This window comes from Psammomys obesus, unplaced genomic scaffold (genome assembly GCF_907164565.1).
Source record: "Psammomys obesus unplaced genomic scaffold, mPsaObe1.curated_primary_1811, whole genome shotgun sequence".
In the NCBI taxonomy this organism is placed as follows: domain Eukaryota; kingdom Metazoa; phylum Chordata; class Mammalia; order Rodentia; family Muridae; genus Psammomys; species Psammomys obesus.
The window spans coordinates 17,182,502-17,206,077 of NW_026596051.1; the positions used below are offsets into that span (position 1 = coordinate 17,182,502).

The 23,576-nt window shown below is 38.7% G+C and overlaps 1 protein-coding gene across 5 annotated transcripts in view; it reads left to right on the forward strand.

The window, feature by feature from the left end:
* Nsd2 (nuclear receptor binding SET domain protein 2) overlaps window positions 1-23,576 on the forward strand; it is a 74,672-nt gene that overhangs the window by 21,104 nt on the left and 29,992 nt on the right. For all 5 annotated transcript variants that reach the window (XM_055624019.1, XM_055624023.1, XM_055624022.1 and 2 more), the window contains 4 exons: window positions 8,625-8,791; window positions 9,337-9,819; window positions 16,910-17,054; window positions 20,285-20,403. In XM_055624019.1, coding sequence (XP_055479994.1) covers window positions 8,625-8,791; window positions 9,337-9,819; window positions 16,910-17,054; window positions 20,285-20,403 — 914 coding nt within the window. The remainder of the gene's footprint in view (window positions 1-8,624; window positions 8,792-9,336; window positions 9,820-16,909; window positions 17,055-20,284; window positions 20,404-23,576) is intronic.

The following is a 23,576-nucleotide window of genomic DNA, read 5'->3' on the forward strand; positions in this document are numbered from 1 at the left end:
TAATTGTTTATTTGTAGATTAATATTTTATAATACATTAAGTTAGAAATATAAAAATTTTCATTTATGTTAAAGGTGGTAGCACACACCTTTAATTCCAGCGCTTAGGAGGCAGAAGCAGGTGTGTCTGTTGAGTTTGAGGCCAGCTGGTCTACAGAGTAAGTTCCAGGACGGCCTGGGCACAGAGAAACCTTGTCTCAAAAAAAAAAAAAAAGGTTCTATTTCATTAGGCTTAGGAAGGGGGGAGAATGCTAAAAATTCTAATCTTTGACTTAGAAAACATATAAATTGGCTCATGAAACAGCAAAAGAACATTTAAAATGTAGTGTTACTGATAACAGAGCAAATACTTTAAAATAATTTAGCTCATAGTATGTTAATTACATAAGAAAACTTACAGAATGTAGTTTAGAAGGAAACGTAACAAAGGATCATGTAGTTTGAATTTTTTTTTTTTTTTTTTTTTTGAGCCTTGTTAGATGTGGCTCAGGCTGGCCTTGTAAAACTCATGATCTTTCTGCTTCAGCCTCTAGTGCTGGGATGTGTGGTACTATTCTTGGCTTTCAAAAGTTCTAGAGTAAGGTTTGAATTTGATTTGAAGAAGTTAAGGTGTGTTACATGGAGTTTGGCTAGACAAGTTTATGCTCTTGACCTGTGTGCCCCTCAGAAATGTGGACAACCATAGCTGTGACTGTCCAAGGTTGATATTCTGTCCCAGAACTGTTGCTGACCAGTCAGTCTTGTGTGGTCTTTTGTGGTATACCTAAGCATGCACCTCCTGGCTCTGACTATCGTCTTGAGGTCTGATAGGAGTGGGGCCTGCTCCCAATTGGGTCTGGATCATTGTGTTGCCACTTGCATGTCACATAGGTTTACTGGCTGGCTGTGGGCAGGTAGCTGCAGGAAATGACATAGGGCTATATCTCCTAGCAAGTTTGTACTGGAAGGGATGTGCTTGAGGTAAGGAGAGCCTGAGTGCCTTGCTGTGTCTTGCCTTCCCTTCTCTCCTAAGGGTGTAGGGTTTTGTTGTGGTGATGAGAGTCAGTTATAGTCTATAGGGCGGGTAGCAGGAGAGGATCCTGTGGTTTGGTTTTGTCTTTGTCTCCTCAGAGGACTTTTTTGGTTTTTCAAGACAGGATTTCTCTGAGTATCCTTGGTTGTCCTGGACTCACTTTGTAGACCAGGCTGGCCTTGAACACACAGAGATCTGCCTGCCTCTGCCTCCCAGAGTGCTGGGATTACAGGTGTGTGCCACGTGCCTTTTGATATTATAACTTTTTCCAGAATGAGGAAAGTCCTTCCCAAGGGAAGGATTTCATGGTACCCAGATCAGGAATGTGTGTCCTTTTGAGGAAGCATGAATCCTCCTTGTGTCATATAGTCATGTTGCAGCCATGTGTGGGGTTTGTCTGAGGAGCTGCCGTTTCCTTTTCAGCCGTTCAAAAGAGTAAATCTTTGTAGACTATAGTATCTGGAATTTTTAGTCTGTTTATGTAGAATGGTGTTAAAATTTTTTACCAAGAGATGGCAAGATGGCTCAGTGGATAAAGGTACTTGTTACCAATCCTGCTGACCTGAGTTTGATGTCTGATGGGAAAAAAGTCCATATTACAACATATACATGCACGTGCACAAATATAACACAGAATAAATATGTAATTTTTTTTTCTCCTGAGGTAGTATATTTACTATCTTCTATTTATATTTTTTTTGTCATCTTCTACTTTACCTAGTTTGGGGCTTTGGTGCCCAACCAAGGTCTAAATCATAACCTTATGCATACTAATGCCTATCGTTTGTCCCTTGGAGCTCTGTGGTCTCTTGTCCATGTGACTTTCTTTATGCTTTATTTTTATTTTCGTAAATTCCTGGCCTTGCTTGCATTTAAGGCTTTTCTTTTTTCCCCAGACTTAGCTCTGAAGTAGTCTTGTAGTATCTACTCTGTATGGATAAATGGCTCCTGTCGTCTCAGTAGGGTCTATAGAATCTGGAGAGTCTCTGGACAAATCTCTCTAGCTCAGAGGGACAGGGGTCACACTGTAGACTGTCTTGATGAGCGGTGATGAGAGAACAAAGGAGCGCAGTATACAACTGGACTTTAGGATGTTTAGAGAGGACCAGGCTCTCCTAGCTACACGAAGGGGTAGGGTCAGTGATAAGCATTTTCACTCAGATTGTGATCCATGAACTTTAGGTTTCCATAGTAAGAATAGATTGGTAATCAGTGACGTTGGACAATTGGCTAGTCATGTGATAAGACAGGACATTGAGGACTGGTGAGGTGGCTTAGCAGGTAAAAGTGCTTCCTCAATAATCTTGACATCTGAGGTTGATTCCTGGAGCCCACGGTAGAAGAGCATTATTGTCCTGAAAACTTTAGGACTTTGTTGTCTGTTTGACCTTCAACATCACACTTGTATGTCACACACACAAATAATAAAAATAATATTTGGAATAGAACATCAACTCTTTTGGTTTTTCAAGACATAGTTTCTCTGTGTAGTCTTGGCTTTCCTGGACTTGTTTGTAGACCAGGCTGCCCTTGAACTCAGAGAGATCCACTTACCACTGACTCCTCAAGAGATACTTACTTCTTAAACCAAAATAAATTTTTTTTAATTAAAGATTTACTTTTAGTATCTTTTTGTTTGGCTGTGGTGTGTGTGTATGTGTGTGTTTTGAGATTGGGTTTCACTGTACAGCCCTGGCTGTTCTGGAACTCTTGTCTAAACCAGGCTGGCCTCAAGCTCCAGAGAGCCTCCTGCCTCTGCCTCCCAAGGGCTGAGATTAAAGGTGTGCACTGCTGTAGCGCTGCCACCACCTGGCTACTTTAATTATGAGTATGTGGGCTCTCTCTCTCTCTCACTCTGTGCGCATGTATGTTTATATCTCGGAATATGTGCCAGAGGCCAGGGATCCTCTTACAGGCATTGTAAGCCACTCTGTGGGTCCTAGAGTTGAATTTGGGCCCTCTGGAAGAACAGCAAGCACTATTAAATGCCGAGCGAGCTTTTCAGCTTCCAGATAAAACTCTTATAGTTGAAAGATGCTCATAAAAAGTAAAGGTGTTGGACATGTGGTAGTGCACGTCTTTAATCCCAGTGCTAGGGAGCAGACACAGGCAAGTCTCTGAGTTCAAGGCCAAGCTTGTCTGTAGAGTGAGTTCCAGAACAGACAGGGCTACATAGAAAGACTACCTCAAAAAAAGAAAATTAGGTTATGTTGGCAATTTAAGAATTATTCATGTATTTTATGAATATGAGTGTTTTGTCTTTATACACATCAGAAGAGGGATTCAGATCTTATTAAGATTGTTGTGAACCACCTTGTGGTTGCTGGGAACTGAACTCAGGATCTCTGGAAGACCACTCAAGTGCTCTTAACCCCTGAGTCGTTACTCTAGACTCTTGCTGGCAAACTTAGGTAGGAAAGAACTTCAGAAATACTATACTCAAAGCACGTGTGGTCATTTATGCCTGTAATCCCAGCACTGAGGAGGTGCTATATAAAAAAGGATTGTAAACTGAGGCCTAAGCTACATTGTGAACTCCTGTCTAAAAGAAAAGAAAGTACCTAGGTATGGTGGCACACACCTTTAGTTCCAGCATGGAGAAGGCAGGAATAATTGGATCTCTGTAAGCTTGAGGCCAGCCTGGTCTCCACTGGAAGTTTCAGGCTGGCCAGGGCTACATAGTGAGACCTTGTCTCAAGAAAAAAGTAACAGCTCAAGAGATGGCTCAGCAGTTATGAGCATGGGTTGCTCTTTCAGAGATCTTCAGTTAAGTTCTTGTCATCCACTCACGGCTAACTGTATATAACTGTCTGTATAACTCTATACAGTCTTAACTATAGTCTTAACGGATCCAGTGTCTTCTTCTGGTATGAGTACATGCAGAGAAAGCACCCATACACATAAAATACATAAACAAATTTTTTAAAAGTAACATTTTACAAACCTTGGGCCAAGCTATAGTAATCTGTTTTCTTTTTTTCTATCATTAACTGTTTTTATTTATTTAGTTAGTTTTTTTAAATTTTTTTTTTTCGAGACAGGGTTTCTTTGTGTAGCCCTGGTTGTCCTGGACTCACTCTGTAGACCAGGCTGGCCTTGAACTCATAGAGATCCGTTTGCCTCTGCCTCCTTGAGTACTCGGGTTACAGGCGTGCACCACTGTGCTGGGCTGTTGTTTTTTTTTTTTGTTTTTTTTTTTTTTTTTTTTTAAGACAAGGTTTCTTTATGTAGCCCTGACTGGCCTGGGTCAACCTCTGTCAACCAGACTGACCTCAAACTTGGAAGATCCACCTGAATCTGCCTCCTGAGTATTGAGATGGTGTTTGCCATCATACTTGGCAAGGCATTAAATTTCTTCCATCCTTAAAAATAAGCAACACTAAGTTATGTGTGTCTGTCTCTGTGTATGTATATGCATGTGAGTGCAAGTTCCCATGGAGATGAGAGGCATCAGATTCCCCTGAGCTGGAGTTACAGGTGGCTGTGAGCCACAGGATATGGGTGCAAGGAGCAGAACTTGGGTCCTTTGGAAGAGGAGCAAATTGAGCTGTTGAGCCATCTCTCCAGCCTGATAGCAATTATTTTTAAACATCATTTAAATTAATTCAAAGCCTTTAATTCCAGCACTCAGGAGGCAGAGGCAGGCACATCTCTGAGTTTAAGGCCAGCCTGGTCTATAGAGATAGTTCCAGGACAGCCAAGGTTGCATAGAGGAAACCCTGCCTCAACAAACAACAACAAATTAATATTAATTTATCACATATACTATAAAATGTTTTCTTTATTATGAAACTATGACACATATCTGTTAATTTTCATTACTAAAATTAAAGTATTGACATAAGCTAAAAACTGCTTATTTTGTTATTTTTACAAGATTTTTATCAGCTTGAAGTAATTATACACAATGGGCTTCATTATGACATTTTCATAACAGATGTATATATTTTGTTAATTTCACATCCATTACTCTCTTTTTGTCTCTCTTACCCACTTCTTCCCAGCTACTCCTCCTACTTTGATGTTTTTCTTTTCTTTCTTGAGGAAAGCAAGACAAATTAGTTTAATTAGCAATACTTAATAAGAGGATGGGTAGAGGGTTAATTACCTTTACCCATAGCAAAGACATCCTAACAGTAGCTGTATCACTGTTCTTAAATCTTCAAGGCATTTTCTTTTCTTTTTCTTTTTTTCCAAAGATACACACACACACACACACACACACACACACACACACACAGTTCCACCTGCACACATGCCCGACTTATCTATCTATCTATCTATCTATCTATCTATCTATCTATCTATCTATCATTTGCTTATTAATTATATATGTATTGTTCTGCCTGCACATCAAAAGAGGACACCAAATGTTATGAGCTGCCATGTGGTTGCTGGGAATTGAAGTCAGGCCCTCTGGAAGAGCAACCAGTGCTCTTAACCTCTGAGCTGTCTCTCCAGCCCTTTCCTTGGTTTTTTGAGACAGGGTTTCTCTGTGTAGCCCTGTCTATCTTGGATAGTGCTTTGTAGACCAGGCTGGCCTTGAACTCACAGAAATACTTCCTGTCTCTGCCTCCCAAGTTCTGGGACCAAAGGCGTGTGTTACCATACCCTGACTCTTCAAGGCATTTTCAACCTTGCATATTTCTAAACAAATCAGATTGTACTGAGTGATAAATATTTGCCTAGTGTGCCCTGGATTTGATCCCTAGCACCATAAAACAAAGCGTGTATGTATGTGTATATGTTTGTGAGTGTATGTATTAACAAAAAAATGAAAAGGTACTTGGGCATGGTGGCACACTTCTTTAATCTCAGCACTAGGAGGCAGGGACAGATGGATCTCTAGGAGTTCAAGGCCTGCCAGGTCTACACAATGAGACCTTTGTCTCAAAAAGAAAAAAGAAAAACAACAACAACAACAAAAATTAAAAAGTAGTCTTAAAATTTTCGCTTCCACAGCCGGGATACGAAAGTGAATAAATTATAATAATAAATATATATTTCATCTCCAATCCCAGTACTTGCCAGGCTGGTCTACAGTGTGAGTTCCAGGACAGCCAGGGCTACATAGAGAAACCCTGTTTGGACAAAAGAAATTGACAACAGAAAGTTAACTCCTGTTTTTGCCTCCCAAACTGAGAGATAATTGAGACCTTAGGAGGACATTGGGTGTCTTGCTCTATCACTCTTGACTGTTTTACTTGGAGAAAGTCTCTCACTCAACCCGAAGCTAGCTTCAGAGTAAACCCCAGTGATCCTGTTATCCCTATCCCATCATAGCTTGGGGGATAGAGGTAGGTTTTGTGTCCATACCTGACTTACTAAGATATGTCTTGTTTGTTTGTTTGTTTTTGAGACAGTTTCTCATGTAGTTCTGGCTGATAGAACTCATTGTGTAGATCAGATTTGGTCCCAAACTCTTCTCTTGTCTCTGCCTCCTAAATGCTGAGATTAGACGTATGCACCACCACTCTTGCCTGAGTAAATTTTTTTCTTGGTTCATCTTTCCAAAGACTGTTGTCTAGGTATGTAACCTCTTTTATTAATGTTGTAGCTTTCTTTTTTTTTTTATTTTTTATTTTATTTTATTTTTTTTTTTTGTTGTAGCTTTCTTATAGGAATAAATACTGCTCGTATTAATATTTTTCCAGTAGATTTCTTATCTTAAGCCTTTTTGGTCTTTTTAAAGATTTATTTTTGCTTATTTGTGTGTGCTCTCTCCTGTGTGTGTGTGTGTGTGTGTGTGTGTGTGTGTGTGCGTGCACGCACGCGCGTGCGCACGTGCATATGTATGTGCGCGTGCACTGTAGAGTTTCAGCTGAAGTTATGGGCATGTGTCAGCTACCAGATGAGGGTGCTGATAACTGAACTCGGGTTCTTTATAAGAGCAAGAAGTGCCCTCAACCACATAACCATTTTTCTAGTCACTATTACACCTTTAGAAATATACTCATTTTAACATTGTATGAATATTTGCCTGTGTTTATGTATGTGTGTGTCTAGTGCTAAAGGAGACCAGGAGAGGTACTACATCCCCTGAAACTAGAGTTATGGACAGTTATCAATTACTGTATTGAGTCTGGAGACTGATCACACCTGAGTCTTCTGCAAGAACAGCAAATGCTCTTAAGCACTGAGCCATATCTCTGGCCTTAAAAGATTTTTTAAAAAATATATTTTATTTCTTTTTATTTTCTATATATGAGTGTTCGAATATGTTTGTGCATCATATGTGTGCAGTGCTTGTGGAGGCCGGAAGAGGGCATCACATCCCTGGAAATGCAGTTACAGGTGGTTGTGAGCTGACATGTGGTTACTGGGAATCGAACCAGACATACATGCAAGCAAAATACTTACATATATAAACTAACAAAAATAAAAATTAGCAGGTTGTGGTGGCACACTCGTAATCCCAGTACTCTCAAAGCAGAGGCAGGCAGATCTCTGAGTTTGTGGCCATCCTGTTCTTCAAAGTAGGTTCCAGGACAGCCAGAGCTACACAGGGAAATCCTATCTCTAGAAAAACAAATATAAAAATATTAGAATTAAATTTAAAAATTTGAAATTATTCTTTTCCTAGCAAATAGGATCTTTCTCTGTTCAGTGTCTTTACTTTTGGTTTGTAACCCCGAGAGCCTGTCCAGAACCTCTTCTGTATTTTAGAAGCTTCCAGGTCCTGGGTCCTTGTGTTGCCTTTGTGTGTTACCATAGTATTTAGAGCTGCTGTAGCCATAAACACAAAGCTTTTGGCACCTGGTCACCTTTCCTTTAAAGGATTGGACTCTTTACTGGAGGATGAGCCACTTTACTGGAGGGCCCCCTCCCCTTTTTTTAAAAAAAGATTTATTTATTTATTTTATTATGTTTACGTACGTATTCTGCCTGCATGCCAGAAGAAAGCACCAGATCTCATTATAAATAGTTGTGAGACACCATGTTATTGCTGGGAACTGAACTCAGGACCTCTAGAAGAACAGCCAGTACTCTTAACCTCTGATCCATCTCTCCAGCACCACTGGAAGCATCTTTAAAAATGCAATGAAGAGGTTTTTCTTTTGGGTGCTTTAGCTATCCAGGAAGTCTCCTTTTATTTCTTTTAAAATAAGGGCTAAAGATCTCTTTTCCTCTTGTTCCTGAGATCTGCCCTTTTGACTAGCTACATGTGTCTTCCCTGTCCTTCAACCTTAGCAAAATCTGAAGTTTCAGTGGATAGTGGTCTCTTTGCCCATCCTTCTGGTTGCATTGATAGATGTTATTTCTTTCTGCAGCTAAGAGTGATGGCAAGGAATATCTGAGGGGGTTTGCTGTGGTCTCAGTGACTCTTTGAGGTTGAATGCTCTTATTTAAACACTATGCCCATGCTAGACAGAAAGGGACATCAGTCCCCTGGAAGTGGGTTGGACCAGGCCATCAATGAGTAAGGATGGGTTGAGTTCTGATAAGTGAATTTTCCTTTTGGACATGGAGTATGTTGAGGATAAAAAAGGATAGAATTCATGTTAAGATTAATAAGCATAAACACCACCAAGTAAAATAATTTTAAAGCAGTAGTAGATTTGCCCAGCTTCATCCCAATTTCTAACGTTCACATTTTTTATTTTTAAAATTAGGTCAGAAAAAAAGTGCACGGCAGTATCATGTCCAATTCTTTGGTGATGCCCCAGAAAGGGCTTGGATATTTGAGAAGAGTCTTGTTGCTTTTGAAGGAGAAGAACAATTTGAAAAATTATGCCAAGAAAGTGCCAAGCAGGCACCCACGAAAGCTGAGAAAATCAAGGTGATGTTTCTTTAGTGTGTTTTTAGAAATTTTAATTCTTAGTAAGTTTGTTTTGACCTTATAGTTGCTTTAAGTGATTTTTTTTTTTTTTTTTTTTTTTTTTTTAATGTTGGTCATTTGCTTCCCTACCTACCCTCCTTTAGACAGGGTCTGACTATGCAGTCCTGGCCTGGAACTCTGTAGATTAGGCTGCCCTGGAAATGCATAGAAGTCCACCTGGCTCTGCCTCCTTAGCCCTGGGATTAAAGATGTGAGCCAGTACGCCCAGCCTAAATTGTCATTTACATACGTTATTTTTATTTTACTCATTTGATGACTCACAGACATAATTTATTTTCTGATTGATTTTCCTTTATAGATTGAAGCTATTAAAAGTATTAGAGTTGATTTCTAGTTTAAAGAAACAATAGTCAGTTGAGTTATATCTAAAATTGTAGTTGGGTCTTTATAGATTTTTCTTATCTGATATAGCAAAAGTGCTTTTAATTGAGTCACCTTTATATTATGTAATAAAATTTCAAATGGATTTTTTTTTTTTTTTTTAGTTGTTAAAACCTATTTCAGGGAGATTGAGAGCCCAGTGGGAAATGGGCATTGTCCAAGCTGAGGAAGCTGCTAGCATGTCAGTAGAGGAGCGGAAAGCCAAATTTACCTTCCTCTATGTGGGGGACCAGCTACACCTTAACCCTCAAGTGGCTAAGGAGGCTGGCATTGCTACAGAGCCTTTGGGAGAAATGGTGGACTCTTCAGGGCCCAGTGAAGAAGCTACTGTAGACCCTGGGTCTGTGAGAGAAGAGGATATTCCCATGAAGAGAAGGCGAAGAGCCAAAAGATGTAGTTCTGCAGAGAACCAAGAGGGTGACCCTGGCGCGGAAAAGACTACCCTTCCAAAGATGGCAGATGCTGAACCTAAGAGAGGAGTGGGATCTCCTCCTGGAAGGAAGAAGTCCACAGCTTCTGCTCCACGGAGCAGGAAGGGAGACTCAGCATCCCAGTTTTTAGTCTTCTGTCAAAAACACAGGGATGAGGTAAGTATTTTGGTGGATTCTGCTACAGGTTTTCCAAAATTGAGGATCATCCCTTTAGTGCAGAATCCTCTATTTCTTCCTCCACTGCTTAACTCTATTTAGTTTTTAAATGTAACAGTTATTGTTGGAAACAGCGTTTGCACTCTTGGTTGCCACTATGTCTTTTCAAAGTAGATAAAAAGCACCAGCAGAAGTGGGAAGTGGTAGGAAATGGCCTCATTGGGCCGCCCTTTGCTGGAAGTTGGGCTACTCCTTGACATTCAGCTCTTGGTAGCATTTTCTTTTAACAAGCTGTTGTGAAGTGTTCAGCATGGGACGTACTCACTTATAAAGGTGGTGCATTTGTTATCACCGAGTATGATGACGGTTTATTTCTGTAATACTTAAAAGGATAGTATAGTCTGTATATAAATGAGTGAATCACTGCTTGGCTGTGGATTCCTAATAAGTTTTACTTACAGGGTTGTCTTAGTTTAATTTGGTTTCCATTTCCCTTTATTTTTAGTGTTAGGGATAAACTTTCAAAATTTTCAAATGTATAATCAATTATTTATTTATTCTGAATTTTATTTCTGGCAAAATTAATATTCTACTCTTAATTAAACATGATGTTAGTTTGTCTACTATTTCACTTATTTTCAGATATTTTGTCTGTCTTGCTTATATGAATTATATAAAATTTAATGTCTTTGCTAAGTTTTACTAGGTTGTGCCATTTTCATTCATGCCTACCATGACTAGGAATCTTTGCCACGTATCTGCCACTTGATGGTTTTCCATTTTAATGACTATATAGCTATACCATTACGTACACCTTGAATTGGAGAAGATAGAGATTTTACTTTTGCCTTTTTAGTTGTTTGTCTTATAGACAGTACAGCTGTGCCGATTTTGTGGTTCCTTTATCAGTATTGGCCATTCTGTATCCACTCCCCCTCGTCTATAAGCTGCCATTTTCCATTAGTTTTGGTTTCATTGGTGGTTGATAAACCATCATTAAACTTTGTATTACCTAAATGTTGTGTCCATTTCATTGGTTCCACACTTCTTTGTGTGAGGGAGCTAAGAGGTTTTGGGATGGGAATTATTGACATCTGAGCCAATATTTCTCTTTTCTATCGCCGATTTCCTCAGTGAGAGAAGGTGCAGACTCCTTTGCCACCATACCCTGGTCTTGGATGAATTCAGATAGGGACCAGTCCTACCGCTTCCTTCTGTGACTGAGCCTTTGAAGGACCCTGCTTTCCAGCAGATCCAGACCATCCTTGTAGGGGCCTTTATGACCACAGGGTGGTTGGCAGTGACTGAGTATAAGGTTCTCCACGCCTGGTAACGTGTCCAGATTTGTTTCTCAAAGAGAGAGAATATTTATTCTCCATGTATGGAAAGCGTTTATAATAGAAGCTCACAGGAAAATGTTGGTGGATTCCTTTTTGCTCTATGAAGAGTCCTCAGTTGTTGTGATATTTATAATTATATGTATATAAATACATATATATATAATTTTATGTTTATATAATTTATATTTATAATCATCTGATTCAGTATTGGTCAGGGTTGCATTCGTGGAGATGAACTTACTGGCAGTTGCAAAAGCTACTCTTTGTTCTGTCCCTATTGGAAATTGGCTGTCTTTTTAGTAACCTTGGAGAGGGTTTTTTATGATAATGTGTAAATATGGTGATTTCTTTAGTGTGCAAACATACCAGTTAGGAGCTGTATCTGAGTTTTGTTCCTGTGTGGTGAGATTAAAAGTGTGTGCTTGTTCATTATAATTCTAGAATTTTAAAAAGCAAATAACTTAGAGATCTGCCTGTTTCTGCTTGAATGAGCTGGGTGTGGTGGCGCACACGTTTGATCCCAGCACTTAGGGAGGCAGAAGCGGGCGAATCACTGTGAGGTCTACAAATCCCGTCCAGGACAGCCAAGGCTACACAGAGAAACCCTGTCTTGAAAAAACAAAACAAACCAAAACCAAAAAAGGCATGAGCTACCTTGCTCAAATATTTTATCTTTGCTCCAAATCACTCCAGCTCTTAGAGATCTAGAAAGCAAGTTTGAACTGTAGTAACCCTTTGAATCTACTTAAAACATTTAAAATCGCTTAATCATTTTTGCTACAAAACAACACAAATATCCATTTTATATAAGAAGAAAATTCAAAAGCTGATGTCCAAAATGGCGTGGGCCATGAGGCAATCTACAGTTTAACATTCCAACATGGAATTAAAACACATGGTTTAAGAAAACCCATTTTTTCATTTTATGACAGTAAGGCAAGTCTGCCTTTGGTAAATTATCATTTGAAAAAAAAAATTAAAATTTTTTTATGCCTGATGAAATAGAAGACATTTGTTAGTATTTATAAATTAATTTGGACTGAATGAGCAAACTGTCTCTCATTCATGGGGCCTCTCCTGTTAGAATATAGTCTTTATCGATTTTGATGTTATCCACAGCTTTTCTTCTTCTTTGGAAACAAAGGCAAAATCTCTTCCCCAACATAACACATGTCCCTGTTTCCGTTCTGAGGTCAACACATCTTTAAAATAATACAGGTTGATTTTTTTTTTCTACTATCCAATGTTTCTCCACAGCTGTTATGTCCTGCTTATGTACAACCTGAACTGTCTGTGACTGTTCTTGACAATACTTTTTTAATACTTTGCTTAGAAGCATTCTTTATATTTGATTTATTTCTGCGATTGGAAGAATGTTTATCTTTGTTTTTCATTACTGCGACAAATCATCTCTATAAATTCATGGCTGTATTAGCCACATATGGCTCTAGTGTTCTCTGGTCATTTATAGCAGTTCACCAAAATAGTTTTGTGGTCTCTCCTGCAATTTTTTACTCTGTTAAAACTGTTCTGTTATTGATTACATACAGAGCAGAGTTGTTTTTAATAACAAGCATTAATCTTTTAATTGCTCTATGTATGAGTTTCTCCAATGCTGACAGGAACGATTGAATCGAATTTGATATTGGGGCCTACAGGAGGTCCCCTCGGCCTTTTCCTGATGACAAAGGCTTACCTTGCCTTTTCCTTGTCGATCTGCATTCATTAGCACAGTGCCAGCCTTTGCCACACCTCCTGCATATTCCAGAAGGCTGGGACTTTTTGGATTATCTCTAGAAATAAACATTGTTTCTAGCAATGCCTTGCTAACAATCCCTTTTCAAATGACCTGGCTTACCACAATTAAAACATAGGACATTTTAATTTTTTTTAAAACTTTTAGAAATTACTTTTATCAGAGTAGCATAAATGTGAGATCTAAGATCGGTTGTATTTCTAATCCATTTATCTATTGGTGCTGATCTTGCTTTTAAAGGCCCAATCACCCTTTTGCATTCTGAGTTAGCATTTTTAAAAGCCAAAGATTCAATTAATATTTGTCTGACATCTGAGTAGGAATTCTAAATCTTCTATTTACAGCTGAAGTCAGTCTGCAAAAAAATCACCGAAGCTTTTTGGGCCTTGTATAATTTTAGTAAATGACTTAGACCCCTTTCCTGATTTTTCAACCTTGTCTTAAGCATTTTAAGCTGATAAATGACATAGCACCAAGAGAATTATCAAATTCAAGCTGCCTTTGTCACTCAACATATTGACCTTCGCCTAGCACCTGATCTTGGGAAGTATTAATACCTCTACCCCTATTTTGTTGTTCTATGTCCCTGGCTTCCTCTTTTTATCATGTTCACCATTGTAACTGAGGCCTAGCTTCCAATATTGCTGTTGCCAAATTTTTCCAGTTTTGGGGGGATAAATCTGTTCTGAGTTACCCATGAATTTAATATCTGCTTCATAAAGGATGAATGCATAACATATGAAGTGATTGCTTCCTTAATTCTTCTTAAATCTAATATGGCTATGATTCTATTTAACTTCTTCATAACATTGGGAGTCCCTATCTTCTGGTAGGATTTATATAGTAACCAGATAAACTAAGGTTGGTTTTCCTTAAACTCTTGGGCCATCCCTCTTTGGTTCCATCATGCAGTGGGCAGTAGGTTCTTGTCAAAATTTCTCTGTGTCTGAGTATTTTTCTCATTTTTATTCATATGTCTCATTTTACTTCTAAGGCTTATATCTTATCAATCCACTTTCCATATTTTTCTTTTTCCTGTATCTCTAAAGTGTTTTTCCTTTGAGAGAGTACAGAAAACTACTTTGACTATTAAGAATAAAATATAAAATACCAAAATGATAATCATAATTGGTATTGAGCCAGTTTCAGTTACGTCGTCATTTAGCTTAGCTTTTCCCTCTTTCTTTTTCTTTTTTCTTTTTTTTTTTTTAAGATTTATTTATTATATAAACAGTGTTCTACCTGCATGTGTGCCTGCACACCAGAGGAGGGCACCAGATCTCATTACAGATGGTTGTGAGCCATTCTGTGGTTGTGGGGAATTGAACTCAGGACCTTTGGAAGGACAACCAGTGCTCTTAACCTTTGATCCATCTCTCTAGCTCTGCTGCTTCTGTTTTCAAGCCATCTAAACTAGCAATGCCCAGGGTCCTAAAGCCTTCTATTATGGTATTTCTCATAACACTCCTTGAGTGACTTACCAAATTTGATGGTTCTCATTTTGTTTGCAGCTGGTGTGATTTCTTTGTCTGCATTGTCATGCCATGTGTTAGAGGACCAAATGTTGTTTTTAACAAAATCTCAAATGTTCAGTTTTACCAATAAACATTCAGGAGCCAGATACTGGGTAAAAGCATGCTAAATAATTCAGAGAGGCAGAGAAAGCACCTAGCTGACCTTCCTTCTCAGTCAACACCCCAAAAGAAGGAAAAGTCTGCTCCTTCTCCACACCATCTCAAAAAACCCTTAAACTGATATTCCTCCCTTCTACTTCCCGTGCATCTCCCTGTGTCCTCCTTACTTTCTCTGTTTTTTTTTTTTTTTTCTATATTCACTTCCTGTCAACTGTTTGCTTTCTCCATCCCTTGACCCATGGTTGACTTTATCTGCTAGTGCTGAGCCACACCACAACTAGAAACGGATTTTTCCAATAAACAATACAATCTCTGGGTTCACAGTGTGATTTAATGTCCTGCAACACCAGCCCTCAAGGAAAGGATTTCTTAAATAAGCCAAACTGACCACAGAATATAAAGGAACTGTTTTAAAGTGGAGATTTTTTTTTTTAACATGTTGAGGACTCCATACACAAAAAGTCATCAGCAAATCGTAAGGGACAAAATGGCAATTTACTGGTGTGCTTCAGTGAAAGATAAGTACATGAAGAGGTACTTATCCCACACATAGACAGGGACTTAAAAATTGAATTCATGCTGGCTCATTATTACATAATCATCAGGTGAGCAAATAGTGAACTTGAAGCTAGCTACTTGGGCTTACGAAGATGAGAAGAATAGCAATTCTTGCACAGTGTTGGTGGGGATTAAATACTTTATCATGCTTGTTTTAGAAGTTGGCAGTATCTGGTGTGCTTTGTTTCTGTTCTATAATTTCATGCCTAAGTATTTTAAGTAATTTCACCCTTGCGTTGAACCAAAGAAAAGCACAACAGTTTTCAACACTAAAAAAAGTTAGTGATAGTTCTGATCTGTTTCTGTAGCATATCATATACCAAAGTGAATTTATTGGTTGTTGTTGAAAAGGAAGCAAACTATAGAAAGCTATGTAGATCCTGTTGCTTCTCTAAAGTCTGAAGTATATTCCCTGTTTACTTGTATCTCACTATCTTGTCCAAAAAGAGCAAGTGGTCAGCTGAGGAGGGTGTGCCTCTGCCCAGGTACCAAGTATGCCCAGAGACGTGTTAACACCTAAGGACCCAGGGCTGGAGAGATGGCTCAGCAGTTAAGAGCATTGTCTGCTGTTCCAGAGTTTCTCAGTTCAATTCCCAGCAACCACATGGTCGTTCCCAACCATCTATAATGTGATCTGATGCCCTCTTCTGGCATGCGAGTATACATGCAGATAAAGTACCCAGTAGTATGTGATCAGTTATGACAGACCTGTGGAGAGGGTATGCTGATAAGGTTTCAATGGGTACCACCAGTACTTGTCAGCTTAGCCGAAACATAATCGATGAGGAGCTGTGTGCTCTTATTCTTTGGAAGTTGGGAAGGACTATGTCAAATAGGAACTCTAGTTAGTTGTATTTCAGCATGTTCTAGGCTATTTCTCTGCCATATAGCCACAGAAAAGTAGGTACTTGAGAAACTAGACTAATGCTTAGAGACCTCTTCTCCTCTTCCTTTTTCTTTCTAGAACCTAGATTCATTTGTTAGCCCCTATAGTGCTAAGAATTTTTAACTGAAAGCCTAGAGTGGCACCATGGTGAGAACAATGTAGACCAAGGTGAAGGTGTGCATTTAGAGTTCACTCAGATACTCATCAATCTCACTCCACTCAACACTTGGTCTTAGGCTGGATCTAAACACCATTGGCTTTCACTCCTGGGGTTATTGCCATCTACAGTTAAAGTTGGGGCTTACAGATCACTCATTACTGTGGACCTGAACTACCTACAAGACATGTGAAAATGCAAATTCCTTGCTGGTAGGTTTGGATAGGCCATTCTTAACATATTCCAAGGGTATTGATCCTCCATAACTGAAGAATTTGTTTTCTGTGTTGATCAGTTGTCTTTGTGTTTGCTTACCGTGGACAAAAATTGGGGCTTGCTTGTTGGTAGACTGTTATCTATATTTCTTGTCCATGACTTGAAATTAGAAGATGGCATATGACTATTACAGTTGGTGAAAATGACAAACCAAGACCTCCATGCTCAGAGGAACATTTTTGCACAGCTTGCCCTACTATTAATTTTTCAAGAAGGCCTAGAAAATTGTGACCTAACAAATGATTCAGTGATTTTTAGAAAAGTGCATGTTTTCTCATCGTCATTTATCAGTTATTTTTACTTAGAAATTTTTAGTGTGCCACTGCATTGGTTATGTGCTTTTTTTTTTTTTTTCTCGGGCAGTTCTAGGCTGTGGGAATAAAAATTCTACGTACTCAGTTCTAAAGGACCATGTATTTGATTTGCTGTAAATCACAATGAATTTTGTGAGTGCACAGGTCTTACTAACTTTTTTGTTTATAGGTTGTAGCTGAACACCCAGATGCCTCGGGGGAAGAGATAGAAGAATTGCTTGGGTCCCAGTGGAACATGCTTAATGAAAAGCAGAAAGCACGATATAATACAAAGTTTTCCCTAATGACCTCTGTCCAGGCTGAAGAAGACTCTGGTAAACATATACCTATACATAAGTCTTCTGTTTGGGTGTGATGTACAGTGTGGCCACATGACCAGTGTGTATGATCTCATCAGTGCCTCTTGTCATTTCCCCCCTTACTACCAATGCAGTTCCTTTTGATAGTCTACAGGACTCTTGCTTTATTGTTTACACAGAGTAGGGATTCTGGCTGCAGTGCTTGAAGGGGTCATGTACGAAAGAAAGGTAGGTAGGTAGTTCTGATTCTTGAGGCTTAATGGCATGGGTCAGGCCATTTTGCTTGAGAGTGTGCACAGTGATTGTTGACCTTCACTTGGTATGCCGTTTCTAGGCTTCCAGTTTAAAAACCTTAAAACATACTATAGTAAATATCAGTTGTGCTATGGCAAGATGAGAAAGATTTGGAGAAAAAGTTAACAGTCAAGTTTGTGCTGTGTAAGCACTTGGACATACAAGTTGTAAAGAAACCTGTTAATACAAAAATAAATTAATATGTTTGAAAGTTAAGTAAAAATACAACATGGTCTGTAATTTCTAAGATTCATTATTGAGTTTTGGAGATGCTTGCATAAAAGCCAAGGTGTCCTAGCTAGTCCTAGAATAGCTGCCAAGTTTTAGATTGTGACTGTGTGTGTGTGTGTGTGTGTGTGTGTGTGTGTGTGTGTGTAGCTACACACACTAGTAGCTCCTCTGCCCCTATGGACGTACTCATCTTGATTTAGGACTTGCTAGGTATCTTAATTACTTTTCTGCTTCTATGACAAAGCACCATGACCAAGGCAACTTATAGAAGAAAGAGTTTATTGGGAGCTTACAGTTTCAGAGGGTAATTCCACGATTATCATAGAGGTAATCATGACAGAAGGCTGGTAGACATGGTACTAGAGCAATAACTGAGAAGTACATCGTGATGTATAAGCATGAGACAGAGGGCCAACTGGGAATGGTAGGGGCTTTTGAAACTTCAAAGCCTATCCCCAGTAACAAACCTCCTTCAACAAGGCGGCACCTCCTAATCAGTCCTGACCTGTTCCACCTACTGGGAGTCAAGCATTCACATTCAAATATGTGAGCCGGTGGGAGTCATTCTCATCCAAACCACCATACTAGAGTTCTGTATCAGCTCATTATATTGATCTTGAATTTTATTTTGCTGTGTTTGTTTAAATGTTATAATTTAAAATAGCAAGGATGTTTAGAGTTCGTGAACTTTTTTTAAAATTCAGATTCAGTTGATGGTATACTAGTACACTAAGTCTTGAGTGATTTCTTTTCAATAGCTTGTATATCCAAAAGAGGTTAGCATTTCTGAAGTCAGGGTTAGCTTACCCTTACAATAAGTGTATTTGGGGTTGTAGTAAATAGATACATAATGGCAGGTTTTCACTCATACTGTGTGTCAAGTGAGTGCTATTCCTAAATGTCCTTGGATCATGACTTCCTACTGACTTTGGTATGGAAGATGTATGATTCTCATTGTTGAGTGTTAGGGAACTCAGATTTCTATAGAAAGAACTGTGTCTCATCCCAGGTAAGTGTTCTCTAGGTACTTACGGGAAAGAATCACAAAGACTCACCTTGTAGTGGAGTGCCTGCTGCTGGTCAGTACCTGGTGCTCAGTGCTCAGGGCTGTGAGTGCACACCAACATGGCACTCGAGGTGGCTGGGGAAGCTAGCTCCTGCTATCCTCAACTCTGTAGACAGACCTTTTTACCCAGCTTTTTGCCAGTCCATAGAGGTGTGGTCAGGATTAGAGCCTAGTAAAGATTTTGTTGGGCTTTGTTCATACTAGTCTAGGGCTAACTGTGACTGCTTGATTCCTCCAGTGGTAACTGGCGTCCCAGACCTGAGGAGCAGCTCCATGCAGTTGTTGGCATGCAAGGCATGGCACTTGGGCTTCCTCCTGAGTCTTCCTGGATGTTTGTGCTGTTTTCAAAAGAGTATTAGTTTGAGAGTGGCGGTGTTCTTAAGCAGTTTTCTAACTAGTGAGGCCTAGTGGCATACACTTGTAGTTCCAAATACCCAGGAGGCTGAAACAGGAGGATTGAAGGCACGTCTGTCCAATGTAGTGAAACTTTTTTTTTCAAAATAAATAGTAAAAAGATGTCTGGGGATTAATGTGTTCTGTCCTCAGTACTACACATATGTATCTACGAAAGGAAGTTTGATAAATAGAATCTGAACAGTTGTGCAAATGAAAATAATTTGTATTGATAATAAACATTGGCATATTTGAAGTGGTTGTCTCTCTAAATTTTTTTTCCTTCTATATCTTTCTAGGTCAGTAATATTTGAATACTTTATTGTAGATTAGTGATATTTTCAGGGACAACTAAAATAAGGTATGGTTAAACAAACATAACAGGAAGAGCTTAATTTTCAGCTGCAGATGTAACTTTGCTACTTAAAAACTTGTTATTTAAGCTGGGCACGCATTTCATCCCAGCACTTGGGAGGCAGAGGCAGCCGGATCTCTGGATTCAAGGCCTACAGAGTGAGTTCCAGGACAGCCAGAGCTACACAGAGAAACCCTGTCTCAACAAAAACAAACAAAAATAGTTAATTTATTTAAGAGAATATATGGTAGCAAGATGTACTTCTTATTTTTATTTTTTTAAAATTTTTAGATCTGTCTTATTTTATGTGTGAGTGTTTTGCCTGAATGTGTACATGTTCACACAGAGGCCAGAAGAAGGTATTGGAGCTCCTGAAATGAATTATAGTTGATTGTCAGCCATTATGTGGATTCTGGGACTAAAACTTAGGTCCACTGCAAGAACCATCTTTCCAGACCCAAAGTTGTAATTTTTTATAACTTGGCCAACATTCTACTTGTCTTTGCATGTCAGTAAATAAATGCTTCTTTTTCCTTACCCTGAGACAGTGTCTTGCTGCGTAGCCAAGGCTGGTATCAAACTCAAACTCTTCTCATGTAGTAATAAGCCTTCCTGTGTGCTGGGATTACCATGTCCAACCATAACAGAGTTTTTAAACAGACTAGGCTATACTTATATTTACTGTTATAGTATATTAAAAACACAACAGATACCAAGATAATAATTTTTAGGTAAATATTTGTGGGTTCCTAGTTCTTCTTTTCAAAGAGATTGGATTTGTAAAACATAGGCCTTGGACATGAGCCTGGTTGCTGAATACCTGTTACTGGTTTGCATGTTGAATGCCAGAGCAGCTTGTGGACTCTTTCTTGTGAATTTATTGCAATTCTCATTTTCCATTCCAAGGTAATATAAATGGGAAAAAAAGAAATCACACAAAGAGAACAGATGATCCTCCAGAGGATGTCGATGTTGAAGATGCACCCCGGAAAAGACTTAGGACAGATAAGCACAGTCTTCGGAAGGTAATATGCTGGGCTCTTCTGGCCTGTAAGGACATATGCTATAAAAGTCTTGAGACTCAGACAAGATATAGGCAGTGGGGTCTTCTGGGCTGTTGTCATAGTGGCATTCAGTAGTAAGGCTTATCCTTTTCTACATTGAAAAGGCCATTGAAGAAAGGACATGATCATTAACAATTAGGAACATCAGCAGAAGAACTATTGGTATAAGCTTGTTTAATGAAACAGTGTCCAAATACTTTGAGTAATACATGTTTGTTTGTTTGTTTGTTTTTTAATGTGTTAAAAAATGACTGTTAGGGTTGAAGGGCAAAGGTCAGTGCTAGAATGCTCAAGTAGCATGAGCCTCACATTCAGTTTCATTGCCAGTACATGGTATAATGTTTTGTCTGTTGGCTATTATTATTTAGTGTGTAAATGAGGTACGTGAAAATCTATTACAGGTATTTTTCACTGTAAAAGGAAGTTAAAGAATCTGTGATAAATACTGGGAATGAATTATATAGATTATATAAATTATATAAATTTGTTAATAATTCATTATTTTATTTATTCATTGGGAACCCAATGTGGGCAGCATTGTGGTAAAAAGGAAACTACAGCATTGATTAAAAGTCAGCCCAGGGTCTTGAGCCTCAGTTTTGCCAGTATCTGTTAGGACAACCTACCTAGTACCTGAAGGGAGCGAAATTGGCCAAGATATATGTGTGCAAAACGACAGTGGATTATTGTATCTGTCATATGAAGTCGCAGGTAGAGAGAGTGAGCCTTTTAACACCATTTGTTTAAACTGTCTGTGATATATTTAGTTAACTTTATGGTAAATTCAGTTTAATTAGGCTTTGTACTATATATTTAAATTTATATTTTGCAGGAGTTCTGTCATAGTAGTTATGTATATTTATGATTTTGAGTAAAGCTTGATAATTTACTGACCAAGTTGCCTTTTTTTTTTTCTAATTTTAAAGAGTAGAAAATCTTACATTGATGAAGTGTAAACTATATTATTTATCTTTAAGGCTCTGCTTAGTGTAGTGTGAAATAGACAGGTTTTGTAGCATTTTCCTGCGGAATAAAGTGTTATTCGGAGTCATTAGCCGTCATGCGCCATATGTGGTAGTGAAGTGTTACTGTGAGTTACTGGAGTGTAAAGGTACCAGGAAGTGCGTACTCACAGAAGCCCTTTAAATACGGTGGTCAGAGTGTTCGAAATAGTACAATTCATATTAGTCTTAATTTTATATTAAATAAACAGATCAGAAAAGAGCACGTTTTGAAAGTATTGCTGTCTGTCCTAGTTTCAGTACTTGAAAAGCAGAGGCAGACAGATACCTAGTTTCAGGCCAGTTAGGCATACATAATGAAGTCCTGTCTTAGAAAGTAGTGTTGTCTCCCTGGTCTGCTTTTTATAAATCTAAGTCATATTAATATACAGTTCCCAATATGTATTGATTACGTTTGATGAACCAGCAGCATTCAGAAAGCTAAACAGAATTTATGTGACTACTCTCAGTGGACTTTTATTTTATCTGCCCTGGCTTTATAGATGTCAGTGAATGAGGTCTGAGATCTGACACCTATGTAAGGCCCCTGTCTCCTGGAGTGGCATTGTCACCATGGGGCAGGATTGTTCCTGTGCTGTTGAAGCATGGTTCTTGTTTGTTTGGTTTGGTTTTTGTTGTTGTTTGAGATAGGGCTTCTTGTAGTCCAGGCTGGTTGAGACTTTTTTGTAGCCTAGGCTGGCCTTCTAATTCCCAGTCGTCCTGCCTCTGACCTCTAGAGTGCTGGGGTTATAGCGTGTGCCACTGTACCTTGTTGAGGACAGTTTGAACTGTTTTTCTTTATTTTTTTATTTTTAATATTTTATTTATTTGAGACATAGTCTAATAATGTAGCCTTGGCTGACTTGGAGCTTTCTATGTATTCCAGGCTGGCCTCAAATTCACAGGGATGCACCTACCTTGGTTTTCCGAGTGGTGGGATTTAAAGACGTGTGCCACCACATCTGTATTGAACTACATTTTTCAAACTCTCAGCACAGAATATTCTTGTGACTATTATGATAGTAAACCTTTATTTTTATTTTATTTTTTTCTGAGACAGGGTTTCTCACTATGTGGCCCAGGCTGGCCTCAAACTGACAGAGATCCTTACCACCATGCCCAGAGTTTTCTTTTCTTTTCCTTTTATTTTTTAAAACTAGGAATTGAATCCAAGGTTACATGTTCTACATATGTTCTACAACTATAGCTAGTTCCTTTTTATTTCGAATCTTTATTTTTTAATGATATATTTTTTTAAGATTTATTTATTATGCATACAATGTTCTGTCTTCACAAGGGCACCAGATCTCATTATAGATGGTTGTGAGCCACCATGTGGTTGCTGGGAATTGAACTCAGGACCTCTGGAAGAGCAGTCAGTGTTCTTAACCTCTGAGCCATCTCTCCAGACTGATACTTTATTTTTATTCATGTATGTACATGCCTATTTGTGTAAGTGTATTCTATGGAAGCCCAAAAAGAGGTTTGAGTGTTTTGGAGCTCAAGTTCCATATGGTTATGAGTTGTAAGACAAGGGTGCTGAGATACAAACTTAGGTCCTCTGAAAGAACATCAAGTGCCATCTCTTCGGCTCTAATTTTTCACTTTTAAAATAGTATCTTGTTAGGTTGTCTAGCCTGGTCTTGTACTCACTCAGTAACCCAGGCAAGACTTGAGTTTGTGATCCTCCTTCCTCAGTCTCCCAAGTAGTTAAAATTACACACCTGTGACCACTGGCTTAATATTTTTGAAACTCTTCCCTTAACTTTTAGTTGTGAAAGGTGTTTTATTTATGTTCTCTATGAGATAAGTAAGGAATTTGTCTCAAATTTGGAAACCCCCAATGTGGTAGCATTGTCAGTTACATTAGTAATACTGGCATTGACAGAGCAGGGATGACTTCAGTTTGATTGGGCCTCTTGAATAGAAAACTAGATTTCCTCTTATTTTTCATTTTGTTTTGGTTTCAGTGGGAAGTTTGGGTAGCACATGAAATATAAGTTATGTCAGCAGATACTGGCACAGCCCTGCCCACTCTACCCTTCTGAAAACAGTTTCTAGAGCAGGAAGTAAGAAAAGAATCAGTTTAGGGTATTTAAAAAAGTCAGTTTGGGCAACTGTGGTCCTCTTGAG